Source organism: Aythya marila (assembly GCF_965140915.1).
Source record: "Aythya marila genome assembly, chromosome: Z".
In the NCBI taxonomy this organism is placed as follows: Eukaryota; Metazoa; Chordata; class Aves; order Anseriformes; family Anatidae; genus Aythya; species Aythya marila.
The window spans coordinates 35,807,741-35,832,732 of NC_139080.1; the positions used below are offsets into that span (position 1 = coordinate 35,807,741).

At 38.6% G+C, this 24,992-nt stretch overlaps 1 protein-coding gene across 4 annotated transcripts in view; it reads left to right on the forward strand.

Moving 5' to 3' along the window:
* The window catches only part of CNTLN (centlein), a 203,810-nt gene that overhangs the window by 48,608 nt on the left and 130,210 nt on the right, over nucleotides 1-24,992 (forward strand). For all 4 annotated transcript variants that reach the window (XM_082783244.1, XM_082783245.1, XM_082783246.1 and 1 more), the window contains exons 5-7: nucleotides 169-348; nucleotides 10,627-10,760; nucleotides 21,593-21,755. In XM_082783244.1, coding sequence (XP_082639370.1) covers nucleotides 169-348; nucleotides 10,627-10,760; nucleotides 21,593-21,755 — 477 coding nt within the window. The remainder of the gene's footprint in view (nucleotides 1-168; nucleotides 349-10,626; nucleotides 10,761-21,592; nucleotides 21,756-24,992) is intronic.

A 24,992-nucleotide genomic window follows, 5' to 3' on the forward strand; every position in this document is an offset into this window, starting at 1 on the left:
AAAAAATATGACCCTTCCACCTGCATGAAAGAGGCCAATAAAAGTACACAGGTGACCTTGGCCATCAAATATAGAAGAAGCTGCTGTGAGGGTAAAACTGCACAGTTTATATTTGCTGATTAGTTCTCACTTTTTTTGTTTATCGGCCCTTGTGGTACTGTTCTACAGGACACCGAGGAGTGTGCACAGAAGAACGAAGAGCAAAACAGACTGGTTATAAAAAACCTGGAGGAGGAAAATAAGGGATTAAATACACGCTGTGCTGACCTGCTAAATGACCTGGAGAAACTGAGGAAACAGGAGGTACAATGGAAAACAGAAAAATCTGGCAGTGATGCCAGAATAAAGGTATGAAGTGGAATGGACTTCTGGATGTTATTTCAGAAATAACTTCTCCAGACATTTGCACTACAAGTTATTTTCCTTAAATAACAAGTTATATATTCAAATCTACCAGTGGGGACTTGCATTCATTTACATTCCTTCACTAAAGACCCACAGCTTTTTAAAAATTGATGTTGCAAAGCAGGAATCTGACTTCAAATAGTCATCTTAAAATGTAATCATTAAAAAATAAAAGATACTGTATTTTAAGATAAAATATATATATGAAATAATAAAAGCTTAAAAGTATTATCATTCATGACTTTTTTCTCAATGTATTATTTACTTGCCTGTAATTTGGTTGTAGTAGACTTGATATTTGTTTTGGAAGGACCCTTTAAAACTTTTAACTGCAGTTTTGAATAAATTGTGTCCTATCCTCCAGAGGACTTCACTCTGTGGAGACCTTATTATTGCATATACTATATTTAAAAAGTTATTTTCATTGTTTATGACAAAATGAAAAAAGAAATGATTGAATGCATAGTGCAAAATATTGTGTCTGTTATTTAAGTGTAACTTTGACCTGTTAAGTGAAAATTGGCAATTTCTTTTTAAATTTGTATAAGAATGAAAACCCCAAACATGGCATCAAAGTGTTTGATGTCTGCTTACATATATGTATGTATATTCAATGGATTCTTTTTATTTACATGGCTAATGAATTCTTACACCATTTTCTTTTAAACTATCAATGTATATGACTTTCTGGTATATTCAATATTGTAACTACCTAGTCAGTATCTTGTCCAGAAATATCTTTTTTCTCACTCTAGCAATTTAGTAGTTTTGGAGACTCCTCTGCTTGTTCTACTGATGGAAAAACCCTTGTAAAGAGTGCCATTTAGATTTTTTTAACATAGAAGTGAAGTTCTTGCAAATTGAGGCCTTTGGAATGGTTGTGATGACAGCATTACAGGATTTCCAAGACAACAAATGGTTGGTTTGCTGGTTCTTGGAGGGGCAGGGGGAAATCTAGTGGTTTAGAACTGATTTAGTAATTTTCAAATTGTTAAATGTATTGCTATACCTGATAAATTATTGAAAATCATTGTTACTGACACCTTCAATGAGAACAGTCATAATAATTCCTAATCTGTCTCTTTTCTTGGCTGATAGGGCATGCTCAGGAGAGAAAAGTGTGTCATAGTTTTATGATTCCAGGGATGAAAATAAGTAGTGTCAGTACTTCAGAGCGAGTTGGCAAGCGTGGCAAGGTGGTGTCAGAAGTAACTTCTTGAGAGAGGTGCTACCTGAATCAACTCTGAATGACACACAGCTGGATCTGCTGTTCAGAAGCAAGGAAGAACTCATGGGGGATCTAATAATCAATGGCAGCCTTCGCAATAGTGACTGTGAAATTGTGAAGTCAATGATTCTGAGTAAATGAAGGAAGGACAGTAGTAGCACAGTATGGACCTAGAATTAAGGAGCGGGCTCTCTGGTTTATGGAGTAGGCAGAGACGGGTGGAATTGCATGAGAAACAGCACTAAAGAGGTTGGAAAAATTTACCAAGTCTTTAAAGACAGCCTCTTCCAAGCCCAAGTGCAGTCCACTAAGATGCTAAGGAGAACAAGTGGATGCATCAGGACGCTAGCTTAGCTTAGCTAAACACAATTAATCACCAGGTGTCAGTGGGCAGGGAGCATGAGGAGGAGGGTATCAGCATTCAGGAAGTGAACGCAATGAAGTCTACAAACAATGAGAAATTCAGAAACATTGTGTGGGCACACAGGGACAGTGGTAACCTAATTATAGTTGAGACTTAAAAGTTGTGACAGGTAATAAAAAGAGTTTGTTGCACTACTAAAAGGCTGAAAAAGGAAATTGTGGGCTTGTTGCTTAAAGAGAAGGATAAATTAGTGACAGAAAGTAATAGATAAAGCTTGCCTAGAGGCTGGGTTTCAGAAGTACCAGCAGTGGATGAGCTGGGAGTTGCTTGAGATAACTTGACTAGTAAACGTCCTTTGGACGAGCTGAACTGCATCCAAGCTGCTGAGAGAATTGACTCATGCCTCTGTGAAGCTGCTGCCTATCATCTTTCAAAGGTTGTGGAAATCAGGGAAGTGGGTTTACATGGCAAGGTTTTGGTAGCAGGGGGCTATAGGGGTGGTTTCTGTGAGAAAGATCTAGAAGCTGCCCCATGTTTGGGAAGGGCCCCATTGTTTTCCAGATCCGAGCCAATAAGCGATGTTGTTTGCGCCTCTGTGAGAGCATATTTAAGACAGGGAAAAAACGCTGCGCCACACAGCAGCCGGGAGAGTCAAGGGAGTGGGAGAACAGCCTTGCACCAAGGTCAGTGTAGAAGGAGGGGGAGAGGTGCTCCAGGCGCCGGAGCAGAAGTCCCCTGCGGCCTGTGGTGAGGACCATGGTGAAGCAGGATGTCCCCCTGCAGCCCATGGAGTACCACGGTGGAGCAGGGTTCCACGCTGCAGCCCGTGGAGGAGACCACGGTGGAGCAGGTGGCCCTGCACCGACGGAGGCTGCCGCCTGTGGAAGGCCCCTGCCGGAGCAGATTCCGGGCCGGACCTGTAGCCCGTGGAGAGGAGACCACGCAGGAGCAGGTGACCTGGCAGGAGCTGCTGCCCGTAGGGGAGCCAGGTTGGAGCAGTTTTCTCCTGAGGGATGGACCCCGTGGTACGGACCCATATCTGGAGCAGTTCTGGAAGAGCTGCTGCCTGTGGGAAGCCCACGCCGGATCAGTTCATCAAGGACTGCATCCCGTGGGTGGGACCCCACAGCACAGGGGACGAGAGTGACCGAGAAGGAGCGGCAGAGAAGAAGTGCTGTAGACTGACCATAACCCCCATTCCCCGTTCCCCTGCGCCGCTCGGGGGGAGGAGGTGGAAAAGGGTGGATGGGGGGGGAAGGTGCTTTTGGTTTTTTTTTCCTTTGTTTTCTCACTTCTCTCGCTTGTTAGTTGTAGGCAATAAATCTTACTATCTCCTTATGCCGAGTCTGTTTTGCCCGTTACAATAATTATTGTGTGATTTTCTCGTCCTTATCTCAATCCTTGAGCCCTTTTCACATATTTTCTCCCCATTCCTCTTTGAGGAGGGGGAGTGAGAGAGCGGCTGTGGTGGAGCTCGGCTGCCCACTCGAGCGGAACCACGACAGTCTCCAATGAAAAGGATGACCCAAGAACAGATAGGTCAGCCTCACGTCAGTCCCTGGGAAAGTCACAGAATGTCTTCTTGGAAGCCATATCTGGGCACATAATTGAGAAAGTAACTAGAAACTCCTCATGGATTTACCAAGGACAACTAATTTTTGAGCAACCAAATTGTCTTTTGTGATAAAATGATTGCATCTGTGAACAAGGCAAGAACAATGGATATGACTAACATGAACTTTAGCAAGATTTTTTAAACTGTCTTGCTACAGTGTTCCAAAACGAAGATGTTACAGCTGAATGGATGAAAAACAACCTGTTTAAAAAAAGCTTTTTGATTGTTTTGGTTCAGAGGGCTGTGGTTAATGGATTGTACTGGTCTGGAGGCTGGTAAAAAGTGGCTACCTGCAAGACCTATCCTGGACCTGTCTTGTTTAAAATCTTTGTCAGTGACTTGGAGGAGGGGGCAGCTGGCATGCTCATCAAATTTTCAGATGACACCAAACTTGGGGGAATAGTTGATGTGCTCAGGGACATGGCTGCCATGAGGAACCTTGACACAAATGTGCAGTGGCCTTAATTAGGACAAATGGTGAGCCATGAACTAGGGATGCAGCTATGTGGGGGACAGGGAAAAGCTCTTGGTGTGGGCAGGGAGTGAGCTGAGCAGGGGCCAGCTGTTTCAGGCAGCCATGAGGGCCAACAATACCCAGGGAGGCATGAGGAGGATGTGTGTGGCTCAAGAGCCAGGGGAGGGATCATCATCCCCCTCTGCTCAGTGCTGTAGATGCAGTATCGATTTTTGAGTCCTGCAATACAAGAAATACTTGTAATTTATTCCTGACAGTAAACTGGCAGGAGAGAGGGGAGGCACCAAGGCAGTGGTGCTGGAGGCCCTGCTCTGTGAGGTGAGGCTGCAGAGTAGGGCTGGTTCAGCTGGGATAAGGGGCAGCTGTGGGGACACCCAGCAGCAGCCCTGGCACCGTCAGGAAGAGACGCGGCCAGGCTCTGCCCAGGGGTGTGTGATGGGGGGGTGGGAGGCAGGGCATGGGCTGAGGCACTAGAGGCTCGGGCTGGAGATGAGGAGAAGCCTTTCCCCACCAGTACAGCCTGGCTGTGGAGCTGGGGCACAGGGAGGTTGGGCCTCTGTGGCCTGGGGGTTTCGTGTCCTGGCTGGGTGAAGCCCTGAGCAGCCCGGCCTGAGCCCAGGCTGAGCCTGCTCTGGGCCAGAGCTGGGCTGAAGACCTTCTTCTGCCAGGCTGCAAGTGTCTGTGTGTTTACATGGCAAGGTTTTGGCAGCAAGGTTGGCCTCTGTGAGCAGAGCCCAGCAGCTGCCATGTGTCAGACCAGAGCCATCTCCAGATCCAAAAAGGACCTGCCGATGGCCAGACCTGAGCCGCAGAGTGATGCTGGCTGGGCCTCTAGGAGAGCAGATTTAAGAAAAGGAAAAATAAACTGCTGCTGAACAGCAGCTGAGAGAGAGGAGAACAAGCCCTGCAGCCCCCAGGTCAGTGCAGCAGGAGGGCAGGAGGTGCTCCAGGCATGCAGCAGCAGTTCCCCTGTGGGCTGTGCAGGGAGAGGCCCCTGGTGGAGCAGGCTGTCCCCCTGCAGCCCATGGGTCCCACATGGAGCAGATCTCCACGCTGCAGCCCCCCCACGGGTGGAGGAGCCCCCGGTGGAGCAGGTGGATGTGGCCTGGAGGAGGCTGTGGCCCATGGAGAGCCCCTGCAGGAGCAGGCCCCGGGCCGGAGCTGCAGCTCGTGGAGAGGAGCCCACTCAGGAGCAGGGGTCTGGGGGGAGCTGCCGCCCACCCGTGGGGGACCCGTGCTGGAGCAGTTTGCTCCTGGGGGACATGGACCCCATGGATGGACCCTGTGGCACAGAGCCGTGTGGGAGCAGTGCTTGAAGAGCTGCTGCCTGTGGGCAGACCATGCGGGGGATCAGTTGGGGAAGGACGGCATCCCATGGGAGGGACCCCACGTAGAGCAGGGGCAGAGAGAGACCGTGAGGGAGTGGAGATGAAGCGACAGGGACTGACCGCAGCCCCCATTCCCTGTCCCCTGTACCTCTGCGCTGCTCTGAGGGACGAGGTAGAAGAGGGTAGATGGGAGAAAGGTGTTTTTAATTTGCTTTTAGTTTCTCACTGCTCTAGTTTGTTATTAATTGGCAATAAATTACATTAATCTCCTTTATGTTGAGTTTGTTTTTTCTGTGATGGGGGAGTGAACTCCCTGTCCTTATCTCAACCCAGGAGCTCTTTTCAGCATATTTTCTCCCACTGTCCTTATGAGAAGGGGGAGTGAGAGAGGCCAGGTGGACCTTAGCTGCCCATCGGTATTAAACCACAACAAGCAGTTACCCTGATACTCCAGCTTATGCCTTTTTTTTTTTTTTTTTTTTTTTTTTCTGTGAGCTTAGTCAAGAGACTGTACAGAATTAAGTGAATTTGATTATCTCACAAGACTGTTGGAAGGATTGAGAGGCATATTAAAAGTACTATCTGTATGAGGGAAATGTCATATATAACCCCTAGGAAGTAGTAATTTATCATAGTTTTTTACATGCATTTGGTCAAATAAGCATTTGTAAAAAACACAGCTGTTTTTGCAGTTCATCACCATTTTTACACAGTCATATTGTAAATATTTGCTTGAAAATTTCAATTTATTTTTCCCAGTGTTCCTGACATTACTTGATGTTCTCAAGAATCAATATTGGATGGCAGATTGGCTTTTAACAGGATGCTTATAAACAATAAAGAATAATAATTTCCTTATCCTCAGAGGCCAAATGCAACATTATCATGCTACACTGTATTGGGATACAGATTATTTTCTAATGTATACACCCCAATTTAACATGTCCCTTCAATGATTTTAAAAAGAGGTTTCTGAACAAATTCAGTAACAGGATTGTACTGTTCTCAGGTGATGGTAGAAATGGTTATAGATAAAAATAATTTGAATTTAGAAACAATACCCATTCTGAGAACCAGTTTTGCCTCAGACTGAAGTTTGAGGGTGAAACTAGAATCTTTTTTTGTACATGTTTTTCAGTAACAAACACTATGTTTATCAATATTGTAGATGGTGTTATACAGATGCTATTCATGTTACTCTCCTATGTCTGTGGAAGAATAAAATGAAATCAATGTAAACTATGTCATCATTGTATTTAAAGCAGGTATTAGATAATAGAAATGTTAAGTCGTAACAGAGGTTCTCCAAAGGCTGGTAGTGTGTGCCTCCTTCTTACTGGCCATTTTGTTTTGTTTTGTTTTATTTATTGGGGTCTTTATATTACTTTCTGTACAGAAAAATGTCACTTATCACTTTTGCTGACTAGATCTAGTTGTTTTCAGACCTACTGTAAATTAAACCTGGGTGTAAAACTCAACTTTTACAAATGCAGAGAAAAAAACAAACTGCTATGACTAGGTTGTCCATTTTAATGGTTATTCCTTTAATTATTTGTTATGTTAGTCTAAATACAGGTGAGATGAACTAGAAGAGAGCCAACAAGGTGGCTAAAAATTGTCAGTTGTGTTTCATTGTTTCACATATATGCCTTCATATAAGTAATGTACAGTACCCTAAGAATAAATACAGCGTTTTGCTTTAGTACCCTAAAAATAAATACAGTGTTTTGCTTTCTGCTTTCAAATAGGTCTTGTTTCCTAGGCTTATATCAGTTTCTGCATCTCCTAAAAGAGCACAAGTAGAAAAGCTGAAAATCAGCCACTTTATGCATGGAAGTGTCTCCCTGTGTAAAAATGAATTAGGGATGTGAGTTATGTTGTTATTCTTTCAGTGGAGGTTACTTAAGTTGTTCTTGAATAATACGAAGAATGTGTATTTTCCCAAACTCAAGCAGTCACAAAAGGCTTTGTATGTAGACACAAAAAAGTGCAGACTGGCAGATTTTGAGTGGAGGTGACCTGAAAGATAGTAGAATTGCTTAGTGTTTTGTTTTTTCTAGTTGGCAAGGTACAGTAAAAAGTGCCTTAAGTCTGAAGGTTAGAGTTTTTAAAGACACAGGCAAAGTTGTTCTCTTAAAATGAAGTGTGCTGAGAAACAGCCATTTCTATCCAGAGGAGCCTGGAATTTTAGTTCCAATGAAAAATTAGTTTTACTGAGAGGGGATCTTGAAAACTACTCTCACTTCCGTCAAAATTCATAAAAAGAAAAACATAAAAACAAAGGTACTGTGCTTAAAAGTGACTTTCTAACAGTTTGAAACTGCAAATAAAACCTTAGTATTCACAGTCAATTCGTAACCTATATGCAACTGTGTTGCAGCATGCCTTGTCTGTGTGTTTTGCTTTTTATGTGTGAAGTTCTTTTAAATTCACCTTACCTCTAAGTTTTCAGAATTTATCACTCTTGGGTTTGAAGTGAATAAAATACTTACATAATGTTTAAGTTACTTTTGTGCTATTTATTCTCATTTCATTTTAGTTAGGATCACCCCCTTTCTTGTGTAGAAATGAGTAAGAATGTTAGCAGTAGACTTATTTTTCATATTTCACTTTCAGTACTGTTATATAGAAGTATAACATCCTTTTCTGTCTTGTATTTGTTCTCCAATATGCATTTTCTTCCCCATATAATATAATTGAATTATTAGGTATTTTGACTTGCTGTATTTTACATAGCATTTAATTTAGTATATTTCAGAATGCTGTAGAAATTTGCATTCTGCACAATACAATTCACATGAATGTTTGTTTGAAAATCAGGTTTTGGAGAATTTGTATTTAGCGAATTTTCAATCTGCCTGCTTGCATAATGGAACTGTCATCTCAGATACTGTATCAACTAAAAGGCAACATACTAAATTTCATTGATTTAAAAAAAATTGAGATACTCAGAAATTGAGTGTTAAAGTTTAGAGCATTTCATAGTCTTACATTCCTGACTGGTGCACAGAAGCCCTATTGAATACCTTAGTATATGATATTGCAATATTTTTCTGTTTCAGAATTTTATGTTTTTAACACAGAATCACACACAAAATCATTTAGGTTGGAAGAGACTTCCAAGATCACTTAGTCATCCTCTGACCTAACAATAACAAGTCCTACATATCACTAAGCTCTACATCTAAACGTCTTTTAAAGACCTCCAGGTGTCACCTTCTTCTGAGTCACCTTCAGATGGTGACTGAACCACTTCCCTGGGCAGCCCGTTCCAATGCCTAATAAACCTTTCAGTAAAGAATTTCTTCCTAATATCCAACCTAAACTTCCCCTTTTGCAACTTTACCCCATTCCCCCTTGTCCTGTTACCGGGCACGTGAGAGAATAGACCAACCCCCACCTCATTATACATCTTCCATTATATAACTTTATAAAGTTGTATTTAGGACAAAATTATTTACTACCCATTCTACTTTGCAGTGGATGATGGGAATTTGAGTACTGGAGATGAGATTTGTTTTTTTTTTAATCTATATCATGAAAATTATCTACTACTCATTAGCATAGTATGTGAGACGCACAAATAGGATTTATTCACAGAAAATATGAGCTATTGTCATTTTTGTTAATTTCAAGTTTGTAAACTGGCAATCATCGTCTCAATCCACAATAACTTCTTAGTGCTGGAGAAAAAACAAGACTCAGGAGAAACCCTAAATTATTTAGCTTATTACATTGCAAACCTTATAACATTTGAACATTTTCATGTGTTGATAGAATGAACTTTTTCCTATCATTCTGGAATCTTTTGTTGTTTGAGAACAAGTAATCTCTGTTATCCAAAAAATAGCCTTTAGGATTGAATGATGACTCATCAGTGGGGTACACCTGGCATATAACTTGAGATTTATCATGAAGCAAGTAGTTTTTCTGCTTCATTCATTCGTTGCTATTTCCCCCAAATTAATGTTACTGTTATTAACCGGATATGATAATTCTTGTCAAAATTCAAAGAACTTAATTGTAGTACGCTTCTGATACATCTGAATATGCGTAACACAGTTTTATGCTGTTTTAAAGCAAGACAGTTAATTATTCACTACTCTTAAGTGAATAATTTTAGTGAACTATGTTTCAGCTACAAAAATATGTTGATACCTTCAATATTCAATGTATTGTTGCTTAAAGGGAAATCTGAGCACTTTTTGTTTCTGTGCAGTTTTGTTTGACCTAGTCTGTAGTCTGTAGTCTCGAAGTCTGGAAGATAGACTAACGTACAATTGGCCATAGATTTGGGACAGTATCCTAGTAGGACATATTTATTTTAAATTATAGATGAATCTTAGAGTACTTGCATTATTAAGAATAAATGATTGTGTTTATACTGTGTGATACTGAAGTAGGTCTGAAGTTATTGCCCCTTTCTGAAACTCTGCTCTAGATACTACTGTAGTGCCACTATTTCCATTCTTGCCTCAGAATACCCTAGGAGAATAGTCATGCAAAGCTTCTTAAGGACTGAAGTACCATTCTGAGCTGCTAAACCTCCACAGAACTCTGGTGAGGTCACTATGTACAGACATCTGAGTGCTGCTTGAGTAAGCTGCCTTGCTGTTATATTCCCAGATACACCTTATACTGTGCAACTTTCACAGCAAGGCTTACTGTGAAAGACAAAGTATTGCTTGTTTACACTGTTTTCAATGAGCATTCCCATAAGTTTTTTTTTGTATGCCATTTCTTTTCCTGAATTGGAAGTGCAAAGTCAGAGCATCTGAGACTGACAAGGAACCTCAAAAACAAATCTCTATCCTGGAGTCTTAGTTTCTGTGTGTGGTATTGTACAGTCTTTGAGAAATTTAAATAATAAAAACCAAAAGCAAGGTTTAATCAGTAGTCAAATAGTCTAGTATTGCTTTGCAAGGATTTGATTCAGGATTCTCTTATGTGCGACAAGTGAACTACAGATAACTTCTTAGAATAGGGGTCCATCTAAAACTTGACGTGCAACTTTTTTCTGGGGTTTCACATTCTTCATATATGCACACATACACGTATACCTATATATTTGCTTAGACCACAATTAATATATATGCGTACATATGTGCACATCCATGTGTCTATATATGTAGGTTACATGGATAGATTTTAGGAGGTTTTAACTCTGTGATGTATATTACTTTTAATATATATTAAATGTTTTCTTTGCAGAATTTGGAAACTGATTTAACAGATGCAAGAGAACAAATGAAAGAATTAAACAGTAAATGCAGTAACTTGTCATCTCAGCTAGCTGTGAAACAGGAAGAACTTTCCCAAAAAGAATGTGATATGACCATGACTAAGTAAGTATTGCATGTTTTCATTAACTTGAACCCTGAATGTTCTCAAAAAGACTGTTGGTCCATTTGTAAAGCGTTATCTTGAATTAGAAGTACTTCTGTGTAACGGTGTACATTCATAGCATGCTTTTACACAAAATGTAAAATTTTTGGAGGTGTTCTAGTAGCTGGCAGTTCATGTGGACTCTTTCTGATAATAGTATTGGGTCAGAGAACGACCAATCTCCACTGCAAGCAAAAAAATACCAATACAATCAGTGACAGACATTCAGCTGGAGAGGCTATCTGACCTAAATTTGGGAAAGTTTTGAACCTAACTTAAGCTTTTTAATTAGAGTAAAATCTGAAAAGTCAGCAAGAGTTTATGTGTAGGCCTCTACTAAGGTTCAAAGTGTAGTGATATGAGCTTTATTAGAAGTCTCACACACCTTGTTCTTACACTGAATCCGGAACATAAGTGCAATATCCTCAAGTTGTAATATCCTCAAGTTGAGGATATTACAGACTGACTTGGCCAAGTCGCTGAACTTAAAATTTCTCAAAATGAATTCTTTGTTATTTATTAGAGAAGAGCCTCCTAGGATTTGTAACAGACAGATATCATTTATAAAACATGTAATTGAAATAAATGCTTTTTTTTTTGAACATGAGGTAACAAAAAATACTCCAACACATGTCTTTTGAATTGTTTGAGGTCTTTTTCTGTATGTTTATCCATGCAAACAAACTTTCAAATTGATGGAGAAGAGTAAACTGCAACTTTAGCAAACTGATTGTGTTTTTCCTATGTGCTCAAATGATTTCTGTCAAATCTGTTTAACTTGCATTGTGATCACTAATCATGTTTTTCCACATTACTAGTATGTGAGTTATGCTTTTTTTTTTTTTTTCTTGTGATACAGAACATTAAAATTGTTCTTTATTTTCCTAAGGTATGTAGATAAACTATTTCTGTTGGCTTTTAATTAAAAAGGCAAAGTCTTACTTAATTGAAAGAAAGCAACAACAATAGGATAAGAGAGAAAAAAGCTATGAGGAAAAAAAAGTCTTTGGATCAGCCTACTCATCCCAGTTCAGGATCTTGGAACTGTGTTGACTTCATGACTGAAGTGTTTGGTTGTTCCTCTTTTTTTTTTGGTAACTGATATATTTTTTGCTGTTGTTGTTATCCTTGTTTAAAACTTAGTGTTATTAATGTATCACGTTGAATTTTCAGTGTTACATTCATGCTGGCAAAAAAATTATTTGACAAATAATGTGGAAAATACCCTATCTCCCTTGCTACCTCCCATCAGCCATTTCAAACTTTTGGAGGTGGAAAAGACTTGCAAATCTTTCTCTTTCCTCCCCACTGCTCTGTTTCATCTCTCCCTGTCTACTGCATGCTTGCCTTTCCCGCCCTTCCCTTTTCTGAAAATAGATGAGAAGTACAGTCCTAATTAGAAACAAGCTCTGGAGGAGAAAAGGAGTGAAGCTGGCTTCTTTCTTTTGGTATCTTCCTTCATATGTAGTACAGGAAGATAGAGAAAAACATTATTTCGGCTGTCACCTCTATAACTTTGTAATACTGTCTGAAATTTGTAAGGCAGATGTTCAAATCAATTGGAAAGAAAGTCTCTAAGGGTCTAGGTGCAAACTGGTCTGGTGCTCTGTTTCTTGTGCCATTTTAATTTCTTGCTCTGTTCTGCATATCTGCCAGTTTGTTAGCAGGATTGTTTTTTCAGTTAAACAGTTGCTATGTCTGCTGTCACTAAGGGAGATATTTTATCTAGGAGGCAATTGGTGGTGAATTAACAGGGACTAAATTTTTTCAGTACTCTGGTCCTAGAGAATAGCAGGTGTTTTTGAAAGTCCCACCCAGCATAAATCAAAAGTCTGTCACATACTTCTGAGCGATGGAAGGTAAATATTCTAGGACCTGTGAACCGCCAGTTTTTACAGAACCCATCCTCTGCATGGCAGATATCTTCAAAAATCAAGAAGTTGCCACCTTTCTTTAATTTATTTTTTTTTCCCCCCAAAGCATTTTTGATTCACTGGGTTTAGTTTCTAACTCCCAGAGTAGCTATGAAATGCATTTCATTGTTATATTTTTCATGCTTATCTTCAGTACAGATTTTCTGGATGTTTAGAATCCCTGGTAGCCTTTCCATTTTTATGTTCTTGAAGAATGCTAAATCCTGCAGTTCATTTCTGAAAATTAATCCTGTTGCATATTTGTGATTTTTGTTTTAAATTATGCTAAATATCAGGATTTGGAACTTTGTGCTTACTGCTCAGCACTCACTGATGGTCTATGTCTCAGTGGCACAGAGCTCTGGCAGAACTTGGGACATCAAACTGGAAAGGCCTGCTTGACTCAGACTTGTCTGCTGCTGTCACAAGTATCCAGGCAATATTAAACTGTTTGAAGATATATCAAGCCTTGTTTTAAGAGAAATTAGAATTTCTTTCCTCCATGTTTGTACTTGAAGCATGTTCCAGGGGTTTGTTCGTTTGATCAGTTTCTAGCCTAAATCTATTATTGACCATTTTACAAGGACTTTCTTTTGGTAACAATATTGCTTGTTTTTATTTTTTCTCCCTTCTGCTCTTTCTGCTTACCTCCATGCTGTAAATTATGAGGCAGTCAGATTTCTACTTGGCCCTTATTTCGCTGCTGTGGGATTTTTGGGTTATTCTTTTCTGTGTGCTGTAAACCATTTCATGGTATCTATGCCATTCCCTTGAGAAGCCATAATTCATAGTGCCTGTCACAGTATTGTATTTCTAAATTACAGGTAATGGAATCTAGAGATTTCTTGAATTACCCCAAACCTTCTTATATTCCCTTGGTAAGAGGAGTAACTGAGGTTTTCAGAATCCCAGCATTCACCAAAACTGTGGTGATGAAAAAAAGCCAACAATGTCACCTAAGGTGGTGGATGTGATGAATGCTATTTGCAATGCAGTTATATAGGTTCTGGAGTGACCATAGCTACTCATATCATTTACATCTCTGAGAAGCCACGTCTTACTCTAAAACTGTTAGAGTGTACAGGATGTAAGTATTTTATTTAATATTATCCTCAAAGGATAGGAGAAAACATTACTTCAGTCTTTTCAGATATGAGCACTGGAGCTATCTCTACCCTAAACAATAGTATGAATCTTAAGAATGGTTACTGTCAGGACAAGTGTCAAATACCTGACTTTTGCTGCATTCCAGTTTGTACTGTCTTTATGTAATGTCAACCTATTGGTTGTGAGAGGTCTCTGTCTCTAAAGGAGTCTTAACTTGAAAAGCATAAGGCTGCTTCTTAGATGATTTCCCCCTTTCTACAAAAAAGACTGTTTGAACAACCCAAACTGCCTCATTTTAAACTAGTCCTTGAGTTTTTACACAACGTTAGCATGCAGATGTCCCCAGTGTCTTTCTGCTCAGTCCTTTGGCATTTCTGCTGTTCATTGTTGCTTTCTAGTCTTGGGAAAATCGTATTTTATGCATTCTTTGAGAGTTCTCATTCCTGAACCAAGCATAGTGGTGGCCCATTATTTCTCATTGTGGAGCCACCATTCATAGTTAGCCCTATCAGAGTGAGACTTAAATCCTTTAAAATAATCTGAAAATTGCAGTTATTTTCTTAAGTAACTCATCAGAAAAAAAAAAAAAAAAGTCAATTAGGTCAATACCGTAGACTGAAGAGTTATCTTATGAAGGAGTTAAGTATTATTCCAGCTACTCTAAGAGGCAGGCTGTATTTCAGCATCATCCTCCAGTTGGTTCAGCCTCCTCCTGAGTTCTCTGTAATCATTTCAGATATCCAAATGGAGGTACACTGGGAGGCAGTCAAACAGCTGAGTTTACATAACAAGTTGAGTGAGCTTTAAGAAACAGTAAAAAGCAAATTTTAAAAAATAATTTGAAAACAAGAAGAACAAGCAATAGCTAATTATGTGACAGCTCTTACTCAGCACTTCACTTTTCCATGTCCTCACTGATGGTCCCAGCTAATTATAGGAAATCCAAACTGAACAGTTGCTTATCTGGCTCCAGAGGGTTTGTAGTCCTGTTTCACAGAATACTCCTACTTTGATGCAAAGAGCTATTTATGCTATAATATGTGCATAATTTACATCTTTCCTTTATCCAGAAAAACGACCTTTATATCAATCCAAAGGATTTCTTCATTGTATCAATTTGAAACATGATGCAAGACATGCTTTTTTAAAGTTCTGGGTTGTAGGCATATAGGTTCTTCACAGATCTGGTCTCCCTAAATTAAAAATGTTGTTTCTGTTTACAAGTTCTTTTTTCTGTTTTTACATGGAAATGTAGATTTTTTTTTCCATTTCTAATCTATTTCAAATACAGTATGTCTAATGACAGTTTCAATGCCTAATTAGGGTGTTACAAATTAGTCTTAAAGTCCCTGAATTCTATTTGTACTGTGGTGATGAAAAGGATTTCAGTCCAGAATTATCTTACGTGAAACTAAAGGTAGTTTATTTATTTAAGAACAAATTAAGTGCAATTTTATTTATGGCTTTACTTTAAACTAGTGACTTTTTTTTTTTTTTTAATTTGAATATGTTTATTGGCACATAATTGCCGTGGTATTTAGAAGTATTTAAAATATGTTGGATTTCTGAATCAAAGATGTGAATGAGTACTCGTGTTTCATTGATAGTGTCTAATGTGTTCAAATATAATTTGATTGTATTGGTGAGTTCATACTTCTAAGCAGTTCCTTGTGAACTAAACTCTGTATGATCCGTATTATTTCTTTCTTATTCATTGCTCTTTTTCCTCTCCCATTATTTATTTTTTTCCAGAGAACAAGAAAAATGCCATTCAGAAGGAGACATAGATGTAGCTAGTTCAAAAGATTTTGGAGTATACTTAACTACTTTGAATTGTGCTTGTGTTTCATAAACATGAAAAATAATTTTTTAATATAGGTCTTTCCTATAATTAGTTTTATGAAACTCCAGTCAACGTCACGCATTTTTTGTAATGTTGTATTTTTCCCATTACTATTATTCAGTTTTATGTTCAGCAGTTTTTTTGTTTTAAAATAAATTATTTCTGTTTCACCTTTCTTCTCTAGCATTCTAAAAAGTCATTTTTTTTAGAAGTGTGTGTCTAAAAAGTATAGATCAGCATCTCAAAGTCATTTTTCTTTCTGAATCAACAGTTTTCCTTGATTGTTTCTGATGAAAAAGATTTTAAGATTCTTCTGCAATTCCAAAATACTAATGTTGAAGCAATTGCCTAAATATTTGCAATGTTTAAAGCAAAAGCTTCTTAGGTTACCGTAATCTTATTTCTGTGGATGAAATAATTTAGTTCTGCTCCTCTATTTTGACTTGTGAAAAAAATGACATTTTTTCATGGCAGGCTCCTCACTGTGACTTGCAGGACATAGCTCACTTTCTGTACATTTCTTGGTTTCACATTGTGTAGGTTTTACCATGCTAGATTCTAATCTAAGAAAGGTTGTCTTTTTCATTTATTTTGTTTTAATCTCAGTAATAATCTCAGTATTAAATGGAGTTAAATACTACTCAGTGTGTCATGGTGTTTGTGTTTATATTTGTGTGTGTATATCCTCCTTGTATATGTACATATAAACATCCACGTACACTTTAAAAATTATACGTATAGATGTATTTGTGTATATATATATGTGTGTGTGTGTGTGTGAATGTAGGCACATACATTTTCAGTGTCTATTATGACCTTAATAACATCCAATTTGTAATTTTTCATTATTTCTTCTGTTCCATGCTCACTTGAGAGTACCATTTTACTTAGCAGTTGATATCTATAACCTACTGCAGTGACAGGCAGTTGTGTGTCCTGTGGAGTGCTTAGTAGTTTGGTGATTTGGGCATGCGTATTAGTAGATATTTTGATCAGAAATTAATTTTTATCTTGTAACTATTTATCTGATTATCATGGTGCTGATTTTGTATACACTTTTAGAGCACACTCAAAGCAAATTAGTAGCAGAATCAAAAAGAATCCCTGAGAGGCTGAGGCTGGCAGAGAGTTCTGGAGGCTGTTCCTCAGCTCCAGCACGTCTGGCCTCCTGCTCCTGCAGGGTCACCTATAGACGTCTATCTAGGATGGTGTCTAGTTAAGTTTAAATATCTCCAGTGTGGAGACTCCACAGCCTCTCTGAGTAGCCTGTTTGTGTTGGACCAGTCTCACAGTATAAAAACATTTTTCTTACATTTAATTGGAATGTCACGTTGTTGTGCTTTAAGCCCCGGCAGGCAGCTCAGCCCCACAGAGCCGCTCGCTCACTGTCCCCAGGTGGGATGGGGGAGAGAATCAGAGAGGTGAAAGTGCGGGAACTCATGGGCTGAGATAAGGACAGCTCACCAAACAAAGCAAAAGCTGCGTATGTAAGCAAAGCCAAACCAGGAATCCATTCGCCACTTCCCACAGCAGGCAGGTGTTCAGCCACTTCCAGGAAAGCAGGGCTCAGCACGTGGAATGGCTTCTTGCGAAGACAAATGCCATCACTCTGAATGTCCCCCCCTCCTCTTCTCCTCCCTTACCCCAGCTGTTGTTGCTGAGCATGACACCACATGGGTGTGGGACACCCCTTTGGCCAGCCTGGGCCAGCTGTCCTGGCTTCATCCACCCCCAGCTCCTTTTGCACCCCAGGCTCCTCACAGTCAGGGCAGCATGAGGAGCTGAAAAGGTCTTGGCTCTGTGTGAGCACTGCTCTGCAGCAACTAAACATTGGTGTGATATCACCACTATTTTCATCAAAAATCCAAACCACAGCATCATATGAACCTCTAGAGAGAAAATTAACTCTATCCCAGCCAAAACTATGGAATGTGTTTTTAATTTCTGTTCATTGCCTCTTTTGCTATTACTGTAAGCTGCTGAGAAGAGACTATGCATCTTCTTTATACCCTTCCATCAGGTATTCATAAATGTTGGTAATATCCTTCTGAGCTTTCTCTTCTCCAAGCTGGACAGTCTCAGCTTTTATCAGTCTCTTCTTGTTAGGGCAGATGCTCCAAACCTTTCATCATCTCTGTGGCCTTTCACTGGACTTGCTTCAGTATTTCCATGTCTCTTACACTCAGGAGCCCAGGTGTGTCTCATCAGTTCTGAATAGAAAGTCACCTTTCCATCCTGCTGGTACTGCTTTTTTCAGTGCGGCTTGCGATGCTGTTAGTCTTTTTTGCCACAAGAGCACATTGCTGACTCACAGTCTACTTCAGGATCCCCAGGGAATTTTCTACCAAGCAACAGCTTTCCAGCTGTTCAGGTCCCTAGCCCATGCACGTGGGTGGGTTTATTCCTCCCCAGCCAGAGTACTTTTCAATTTCCTTTGTTGAACTTTATAAGGTTCCCGTTGTCCATTTGTCCAGCCTCTCACAATCCCTCCAAATAGCAGCACAACCATCTGGTGCAACAGCCACTCCTGCCAGCTTTGTCATCTGCAAATCATAGGATGCACTCTATCCCATTGTCTTGGTCATTAATGAAGATGTTAAATAGTACTTGACCCCTTGTTGGCACCTGGGATACTCCACTAGTGCCTGGTACCTGTTCTTTGTGTATCTGATCACAACACTTTGAACTTGGTAGTTTGTCTGGATGTGAATCCACCTTACTGCTCACTTATCTAGTCTACCCCTCATCAGTCTGTCCACCAGTATTTTATAGGTTACAGGGTCAAGATCTTTCCTGGAATCAAGATAAAAATCATCCACTGTTCTCCCCTTGTTCACCGAGCAAGTCATCGGAGAAGTCTGACAGTTAAGCATCATCTCCCATTTATAAATTCATGCTGACTGCTCCCAATGATATTCTTATCCTTTATGTGCTCCATCACCTTCCCAGAAACTGACGTGAGTCTGAGCCCTCTAGCTTCCCAGATCTTTCTTCTTGAAGGTAGGAGTGACATGAGTTCTTCAAGTCCTCAGGAACTTCACCTGTTGACCATTCAAAGATAATTGAACCTCTTTATGCACTATTAAGTGCACTGCGTAAGGCCCCATGGGCAGTATGTCTTGTTTGTTTAAATATTCCCTAACCCAGTCCTCCTCCACTGCAGCTTAAGATGGGTGCCCGATGGTGCTGGTTTCCCAGGAAGACATTAGGAGCCTCCCACACACTGGTGTCCTGTCAGCACTCCCTTATTTATGTCCATATGCTTGAGGTGTTTCCCCGTGAGCCTTGTATTGTTCATCACAAGGTCTTTCCTGTCATGTCACTCTGCACCCCACAGCTTGCCAAGCTGGGCCATGGGTCCCTTGCTTGGTAGTTGGCTATCATCTCTAAATGTTTCTACTTTAAAGCTCTCCTAACCAAGCTGGTCTGTCATCAAAGGTGCTTCACTGTGTGAACTTACTTGCATTGCTGAATTCCATTGGTGCTGAATTCCTGGTTAGATTGTGCATCATTTTCTCATCCCTGTATAAAAATGAAATAAAAGAAAGTTCCCATTGTGGATTTACGGTCTAAAAATATTGTCTCATTCAGTGAATAGGACAAAGCAGTTGTAATGTGCAATTGCAAATTAAATACAGTGCTCGTGTATTTTTGTGTTTAGAGGACTTTCCAGATGGCAACTGTTTTGGTTTGTATAACCTTTTACTCAAAACAAACATAAAAAAAAAAAATCCAACCACAAAAGCAAACAACAACAAAAACATTAAGAAAACAACACCCCTAGCAAGTTTGGGTACATGTACGGAGGAGCAAGGTTTGATTTGATTCATTGTAATGCGGAGTAATGGACCTGTGAGCGAGTTCTCTTACATTTTGTAGTCCTTGAATTTAACATGAGCGAAGCAGCTGTGCTCTGACTGTGCGGCAGTTCTTGGATGGCTGCAAGGTTTAGCTCCCCCACAACCCCTCCTGTTTCGGATATGACTCAAAGCCTGATGAAGTCAACAGAAAGATTCCCATTGACCTTAATACACTTCATGGGCTGGCCATTAGAGAACACATAATACTGTGCAGTCTCAGGCGACAGACACAGATAACTGCATTGATGTTTGCATACAAATTAAAGAGCAGCAATATAGCAGAGAGGTCTTTGCAATGGCTACTACCAACATTTCCAGCAGTATCTGAGGATTCAACGTTATCATATTTTCTTCCCTTCCACAACAAAATGAAGATCTGATTGGAAAACCTGTGCAAAACTAACAAAGTCTCTGTTTTAATTGCAGCGCAAAACTGTGTCATTTTCTAGTATATGCTCACAGTCTGGGAGATAATACTGAAGTGCTTGGTTGGATGCCTATGTACAGGGTGTTGGGAAGTGCTAATATACCACTGTGTTTCCAGTCCTGTTGCTGTGTTTGTGAACAGAATTAAATTAGTACATGTGCAGTTGTACTTCCATTTTGTAACATAAAGAGTCCTTGCTGCATCTCTACCATTATTATCTTTGAGGTGTGACTTTAAATGTCATTGAAAAAAGTAGGACTCAAATACTGTGAAGTAAGCATGCCCATAAGTATTCTCTTGTATTGTCTTATTGACAGACATTTTTAACAGCTCTTTTGTTTTATAACATTAAGGTGTCTGACTGTGCTATTGTGGTACATTTAATTTCAATTTTTATGTAATTATTCAGATGATGTACTACTTAGTGAAGTGTTAACATATTAAGTAGTGGGACGAGTCTTAAGAAATAAAAAAAAATTCCCTGCTATCAGTGTTTTATTTTGAAAGTTCTTTTAAAATGGTTGCTTTGTCATTCTGAGATTTCTCAGAAAAACACATGAAAGTTGTTTTTTCTGCATATATTTTTTTTGTATAATAATTTTTGTCTGGACATCTCCAACAATATTATAAAAATGTAATGATAATTTTTGTTGTTAATGATAATTGTAGGTGCAGAGAAGTCATGTCTATGTTGGAGGTCAGTGAGAAAACTCTTTGAGGATATTAGGGAGAAAATTAGTTGAGGGTTAAATTTACATTTTGGTATCTGTACTTAACACTACTCTGGAATGTGATTGTGAATTAAATGGGATTAAGTAGAAAAAAAAATATACAAAAAATGAGTTGGCTGAAGTTTTGACATATGCTACAGCAAATATTCCAAGTTTTTAATGATGGTTTACAGTAACAGTTCTTCAGGTCTTCACTTCTGCCTTAATTTATAAGATCTATCTCAGTACAATAAAATTCTCAAGCAGAGTTATTTTACTAGATCCAGCTTCTTATTGCACTACAACACAATTCCTATTATTATGTTTATAGAGCTTTAATTGTTATATTATGTTATGCAGTACGCACCAAACTCTCCTTATTTTGCATGTGATTATTGCAATATGCTGTATCTACAGTCAGAAATGAATCTGTCACAAGACATACTTAATGGGTCCAAGAAGTAGATGCATTTCAGAAAAGAGAATTGCTTTACACATACAAGTTAGGATAATCTTTTATCTTTTCTTCTCATTGTTTTAGTTAAAAACAACAGCAACAAAAAGAAAACTTACTTTACAGTCTGCATGTTCTAAATATTTCACATTTTGACACCTAACAGCTAAAGAGTTAACTGAATATTGATTAGAAAGTGTTGATGCAGTAATGAAAATCCATTTATTTTAGAGCAGTTAGAGCATTAGAAGAAAATTGAAAGACATTCCATTCTGAAACTTAACTGTTTTGTAGATATTTCACAAAAGCATGCGATAAATATTTTATATTTATCTTCTATTGTTTATAAGGCAATTGACAGAAAAATAAATGAAAATAGGAAGCTCGTTATCTACAGTAAAATGATTTGAACACAATTGTTTAACAAAGGTCATTGTTATTCTTTTCTTAATTTCTCTTTATTGCTTGCTTTGCACAGGAAGGAGTTACAGGAGCTGCAGAATCTTTACAGACAAAACATCACACATACAGCACAGCAGGCCGAGCTGATACAGCAGCTTCAGGCTCTTAATACCGATACACAAAAAGTATTGAAGGACCAAGAGGATGCGCACACAGCTGAAACAACATCGTACCAAAAAGTATGCCAGCCTCTTTTATGATCACAGGGTTCATATACCTGCCTATCCAATATCAATGAACAGAGTAATAAAAGCACTGTGTAGTGTTGTGTCCTTTGGATCTCTGTATTCTTGCTACCAAAATATGGTTGGCTGGGTAACACTGTTTTTTGGCCTAATTATATCCCAGAATATATGGCCTCTTGCTTATCTTGAATTAATGAGCCTTAAGGTTTACTTAAGGAAAGGTGTCTGAGGAAAAATAGAAGTGAATTGCTACACATACCAAATTTATATAAACTTATGTTATGTATATTTTTCTTCTTCCTCTTCAGAGGTTTCATTTGATAAATTTGTTGTTGGTAAATTAGGAGAAGAAATTCCTTTCATCTGTAAATCATGTCTTTGTGTGAATCTCTATCAATTTTACTAGTTTAAGGATTTGGTGTCTTTTTTTTTTTTTTTTCCAAAATGCAAAAACTTTATGAATCAAAAATAATTTGAAAAAAATATTACTGTGACAGCTTTTTATGTGGATAGCTAATTGAAAAAAATCATAGCTATATTTAACATTTAAGGAACAGACTTTACATTTTTGATGAATAAATGATAACCATGAAGAGCTGACACATGTATACTACCCAAAATTTCTTGTTTTGTGTGTGACAAATGTGATTGGGATGTGTTTTTCAGTCTGTAAGAAACACAGGAGATAGGTTTCATTCCTTTTTAGAGACATTGAGAAGAAGACGTATATAACTTTCATGTACTTCCCACCAATTTTGGAACTGTTTTCCCTTTTTCATCTAACCTACAGTATGTAGAGCGTGCTAAAATTCTGAAGATGGGCATAAGTCGAGGCAGCATCAGTACTGGAGTTCTAAAGACACTTTTGGTTAATATTTTATAGCATTTTAGGCTCAGCACATTCTTGCGTAGTTAAATGTACAAAAGTACAGTGTACAGCTATATATATAATACTGCACTGGACTTCCAGTTTCTAGACATTGTCTTCTGTTCACTGTAATAGTAGCCCAACCAAACTACAAGTAGACTTCTGTCAGAGTTATTCTGCACATGTACAGGGCAGGAGGAGTTCTGTCAATCTGGGGCAAGACAAAGTAAATTATGGATTTATTTTTTTTTAAGATACAGAATTTTAGGTATCAGGTATTGCTATTTCTTTCTTTTTCATCCTCCAGTCAATGCTTCTGTGGCTGTTAAAATGGATCCTTTGAAGAGTCACTCAAAAAAAAATTGACATAAGTGAAGATAATATAAACTCTCTTCATCAATGTTTATAGGGCTTAGAAGTGTTCTTCTGAGACTAGTTTTGCAATATATAAGGGAAAAAAACATTTGGATTTTCCTGAGACTGTTTTAAAACATGAAAAAAACTTTTTATAAAAAGTTAAATTTACCCTGCAAAATAGTGGTTTTGCCAGCATACTTTATTTCATTTGGGGAAGGACTTTAACCTATACTATGAAAAATAATTTTGCTAGTATAAGTTATTTTTGTATTATAGAAAATTGATGGGTATGCTTGCAAAGCTGTTTGGACAAGCCTCTTCTAAATTAGGCGTAGTTCAAAATCCATGACTGCTTCAGAAAGCAGAGTTCTTGGTCTCTCTTAGCAGAACTTAAGAGTTCAGCTTACTTGGTGATACAACAAGAACAGAAATATTTTAGCTTTGCAGATAAGGCAAGAACTTCAACTCAGTCGTGCCCTGAAATACACAATTTTGAAGGTGTAGAATTCAATTTATTTATTTATTTATTTTCCAACATAGAGGAGTAAGGTTTGCATCCAGAAAAAGACAAATGAACTATTTTGACAATTGACTGTTCTGGAACTGATAAACTGTCTTTCAGCATTTCTCAAAACATCTAGGTGTTTTATACCTGGAAGAAATGTGCTCTTTTTGTTTTTTATAAAAATATGCATAAGAAAGGAAGTTTTTTAAGTCAAATAGATCCTCTAAAGCATTTGGTAAACCGAGGCAAGAGATCTTTGAGGGGAAAAGGAGGAGTTGTTCTTTTATAGGATATTCTATACTTCTGATCAGTAAACTGTATAAAATAACAAACCGTAATTGCTTCAAAGGAACATGTAGTTCCCAAATCATAAGTTACACAGTTCTGAAGTCACAGCAGGCCTTTGGAAAATTCAGCATCTATAAAAATAATACAAATACCTGTTTTTTCCTTGAATGAGAGAGGCAAACTATTGCAGACAAATGTGTGTTCTGTTTGTCTTCCATGCGTTAATAATATGCTGGCTGTAACAGCTAGATAAGGACGTGTCAGCTATTCCATAGACATACTCACAGAGGAATATTTTCCAACTGCTCCAAATGGCATTGAGCCTATCAGTGCGTGCATCCTATGATATATTGTCCCTTACAGCAAGATCAATGACCTCTCTGTTAGTGGTCAGATAGGCAGTATATGCTATAGCTCAGGCAGTGTGGCTGGCTGACATACTCCAAGTTCATTATTTAACAGACTACCATTTAGGAAGAACTGCTCTGTGCGCTGATGTTAATGTGTAGTATAAAACAGTAGACTGAGTAAAGAAAATACCTTTCTATTAAATCAGATTATGTGTAAATCCATTGTGGACCACAATTCTCTTCCAAGTCTAGCTACAGTGGGCAGCGTACATATGCAAAAATCAGTAATCTGTTTTACCAAGTTGCAGTGACTTGACATACAGCTACCTTTTTTTAACATAAATTTTAAGGGTGTTGTGTTCTACAATAACTCTTCTATGTTAGAGCATTTCTGGAAACAAATTGATATCTATTTCATATTGCAGCTGTAGCTCTCATTCTCAAGGATAAGGAATATTTTTCTAAAATGTATAGCATCTGTTTTAGTGGTCCCAAATACTCCAGGGACTTCATTCCTGTGCTGGATTTAATGAGACTCAATAGATTTGTCCTCACCGACAATTTCAAGGTGGAGAGACTTCAATCAATACTAGGGATAATAAGACAAGAAGAGATTCTGAACTCCTTAGCTAGCTTATCACAGTTTTCTGAAATTTACAATTTAGGGCCTTTGTTTGTATAATGCAGTGCTTTCTCTTGATCTGATGTGGCCTTTAGGTTCTTTGTTAATCATACTGATTAAAATTCTCTTAGTGGAAGGCCTTTTTAGTGAAATGGAAATATCATTATTTGTCTTTAAATAGGAAATAATAATTGGTGTCCTGAAACAACAGATAGAGAATACTAGATGTGTGTGATGAAGA